This window comes from Larimichthys crocea, unplaced genomic scaffold, assembly GCF_000972845.2.
Source record: "Larimichthys crocea isolate SSNF unplaced genomic scaffold, L_crocea_2.0 scaffold280, whole genome shotgun sequence".
NCBI lineage: Eukaryota > Metazoa > Chordata > Actinopteri > Sciaenidae > Larimichthys > Larimichthys crocea.
In genome coordinates, this window is record NW_020853684.1 from 2,378 (window position 1) to 6,325 (window position 3,948).

Below are 3,948 nucleotides of genomic sequence, written 5' to 3' on the forward strand. Positions count from 1 at the left end.
AGAGGAAAGGGAGGAAAAGGACTCGGTAAAGGAGGCGCCAAGCGTCACCGTAAAGTTCTCCGTGATAACATCCAGGGAATCACCAAGCCCGCTATCCGCCGTCTGGCTCGCCGTGGTGGAGTCAAGCGTATCTCCGGTCTGATCTACGAGGAGACTCGCGGTGTGTTGAAGGTTTTCCTAGAGAACGTCATCCGTGATGCCGTCACCTACACCGAGCACGCCAAGAGAAAGACCGTGACCGCCATGGATGTGGTGTATGCTCTGAAGAGGCAGGGTCGCACGCTGTACGGCTTCGGCGGTTAAACTCCTTATTCTCTTGTTCACTATACAAAAAACAAAGGTCCTTTTAAGGGCCCCTCACTACTTCCAGAAGAGTTGGCTTCCTTTTTGCTTGAAGGGAAACATAACAAAGTACCAACCATTACCTAGTAGTACTAAACCTTAACTGTGTTTTTAAAACCATAGTAACCTCTTAACCCGTGTTTAAAAACTCAAACTGTCGTATCAAAGGTTTGTTCTCAAGGCTGCACTGTGAATGTGAGTACATGTAAAATTTTTGAAATGATGCCCTCATTTCAGGAAATTGGATTAAAAAAAATTAAATGTATCTTTAATGTACTCTAACTTAGTTAACTTGCAAATCAATTTTTAGATCACATGGCCATTTTCCCTTTTCAGTGTTTATTCTCTTTAAAGGTCACTAGATTAAAATAGAACTGTTCATACAGATATCAATTTTTTTTTTTTTTATTCTATCACCCATTTACAGTGGTGGTCGTCAAACGTTTACATACACTTGTAAAACTTTTTTTTGTAGTAACACTTGCCTTTAGTATTTTATTAAACTTAGCAGCTAAAAATAACGCGCTTTTATCTTTACCACTTCGTTCTCTTGTAAAACCAGGGCCGGTCCTAGCCCAGGGCGCAAAATGTGGCCAGGACCGGCGCTGTGTAAAACAATTAACTAATTTTTAAAAATGAAATTAACTAATCAATAAATTGCTAACTTGAGAGGCGGGGGTCAAATCGCCTGTTCATCTTGGGACAGACAACAATTCACATGTACAATTATTACCTATGCTGTGCAAGACTTTGTTTCCTTACCACTGGCGCATACACGCTGACTGACAGGGGACTGGCCCGATCATATCATGAAACACAGCTTGGTGTGCAGTTTATTGATGGGTGAAACGTTATCAGTTAGAGATGGAGAGAAAACGCAAAGGTGGCGCAGAAAAACTCTGCGACAAAAAGAAGCTTGCTCTTCAGGCAGATGCTGCGAAGTGTGTTAAAATCACTGACATGTTTGCTTTTTAAGAAACTCTATTGAAAATACAGTACAAAACCCAACATGAAAACACAGCTTGATACACATACAAAGGGGGGGGGGGAATATATATAGATATATGGAGAGAGAGAGGTATAATTTATTGTAAAGCGAAGCCTATTTTTGTAATGAGGACGACATTTTTTGTTCTATAACAATCTCTTAAAAGATGTTTCCTGAGTTTGTCCTCATTACAATAAATCATGGTACAGGTTTTAGTAGTAACATAGCAACTCCAAGAAACTATTGCGCATACTGGCAATTGTTTATCGTAATGACCATTTTATGTCACTGAATACTTTCTGTGAGTTTTATATTTTTTGGATTTTAATTATTTCCATTATTATAACTACTAGAAATATTTTTGTAAACAATAAAACCTCCATATTTAGATTCGTTTATTATATTGAAAATCATTTTACTTGTTAAGCCAGACCAGTCTAAATTTAAAGACGCAAACTGATTTATAAAATCGCCATATATTAATTTATAATACACTTTTTAAAAAAGTGTCTGGCACTTCCTCTCCTCTTTCTCCACATTGAGAGGTCACCGATCCAGACAGGGTTCCTTAGTATGGCGACACAGTTTAGGTTAATGTATAGACTAACTGGTCACATGTTTAGTTAAGTTCCAACAGGAATACAGAGGAAAGTCTCATTGTTTTAAAAATAACCTGAATTCTGCATGTGCTCCACATGGTAGTTGCCTTTCTATTCAGGTTTATATGATGTATAATGTCTGTCAATGTGTTTTAAGATTGATAATGTAATTTTGTAAAATGATTTTTAATGAAATACGTGACTTTTGTACAGCAAGTAGTTTAAGATTTTGATTACTTTATTTAAAAGACAAGATTTGGGAGGTGAAATGGCTTATTTCATCCTCAATTGCTACCACAATTTCAGAAACCTCGCTCTAACATCTTTTGATAGATGCTGTAGAGCAAAAAGAGTCTGGTCCTCTTTGGGAGCAATAGGACTCATCTTCACAATACTGCAACAAAGTCAAATTTCAGGAGATTAATATTGTTGATTAAGCTACAGAAATCTAGATGTGCATTTCTGTTGTATCTTTTGTGTATCTGGGAGTGCATGGAGGACAAAGTGATAGATATTTTATATGCACTACACTTAATGTGGAAGTTAGCTCTTAGTTGAAGGAGTGTGTGGTCCTGAAAAGGACCTTTGGGTTGATGGTGGTTGTCATGAGGTCTGGGTCATCCACAAGTTGAATGCATCATCCAAAACATGAAAGATGCTGCATTGGATATTGCAAGCTTCATATGCTCCAAAAAAAGCATTTGGGCTTAATAGAGACAGCTCACCAACCTCAGAACAGGACAATATTTTTTTTTTTAAATCTAAGCGGATACAATCCTGAGATTTGTTTTGAGAACACAGACATTTTCAGATTTCTGGTGCCCTCAGACACGGCGTGCTTAGCCAGCTCGCCGGGAAGGAGCAGGCAGACGGCGGTCTGGATCTCCCTGGAGGTGATGGTGGAGCGCTTGTTGTAGTGAGCCAGGCCTCACCGGCGATATGCTCGAAGATGTCGCTCGCGAAGGAGATCATGATGCCCATAGCTGCTGGTGCTTCTTCTGCCATGTCTGTCTCTGCTCGGTGTGTGTTGGTCTCTGCTGTGTCGGTGTGAAGTTACCCCACTGTGTTCAAGAGGCGGGCCTTATAACACACGTGAGAAACGTGGAGAGTCAACTCTCACAGTCGCTCCATTGCCCTGCTCTCATGTGGCGACACTTGTGTTTTCTCCTCCACATTTACGGGATTTGATTTAACTGAAGAAAATTTTGCTTCATCCAATTTTTGACTTGCTCTAGACAGTTACACAATGACTCTATAGGACTGCAGTCATCTGGGGACAGCGCAAGATATATCTGTGTGTCATCTGCATAACTATGATAGTTGACATTAGAATTCTGCAGAATTTGGCCCAAAGGCAGCATATATAGGCTGAACAAAAGGGGTCCAAGAACTGACCCCTGAGGAACCCCACATGTCATAGCCACTCGATCTGATTGATTACTTCCAATGGTCACAAAATAACTCCGCTCCTCCAAGTAGGACCTGAACCATTCTAGGACTGTTCCACGGCAGTGTGCTGTGATCCACAGTGTCAAACGCAGCACTGAGATCCAGCAGGACCAGAACTGATACTTTGCCTAAGTCAGTGTTCAACCTTATGTCATTTAACACTCTAATAAGAGCTGTTTCTGTACTGTGGTGAGCTCGAGAACCTGATTGAAATTTGTCAAAAAGTCCACTGGAGTTCAAGAAATTACTGAGTTGATTAAAAACCACTTTCTCAACAATCTTGGCTATAAAAGGAAGATTTGAGACAGGTCTGTAGTTGGTTAACTTGGAAGTATCCAGCGTTCGCTTTTTTAAGAGTGGCTTGATGGCAGCTACTTTTAGGGGTTTAGGAAACGTTCCTGATTGAAGTGAGCAATTTATTATTTGCTGCAGATCTGTTTGGACAGATTTTACAATAGCTTTAAAAAAGTCAGATGGCATTGTGTCAAGACAGCATGTCGATGATTTAAGATGCTGAACTGTTTTTTCTATGTTTTTTTGATCAACTGTATTAAATTCTGACATCACAGT

The 3,948-nt window shown here is 39.8% G+C and overlaps 1 protein-coding gene across 1 annotated transcript in view; it reads left to right on the forward strand.

Moving 5' to 3' along the window:
* LOC113744906 (histone H4) overlaps positions 1 to 357 on the forward strand; it is a 989-nt gene extending 632 nt beyond the window's left edge. Inside the window, exon 2 of the mRNA XM_027276035.1 lies at positions 1 to 357. Within this exon, the coding sequence (XP_027131836.1) occupies positions 1 to 303 (303 nt within the window). The 3' untranslated portion in view covers positions 304 to 357.
* Positions 358 to 3,948: the final 3,591 nt, after the last annotated feature.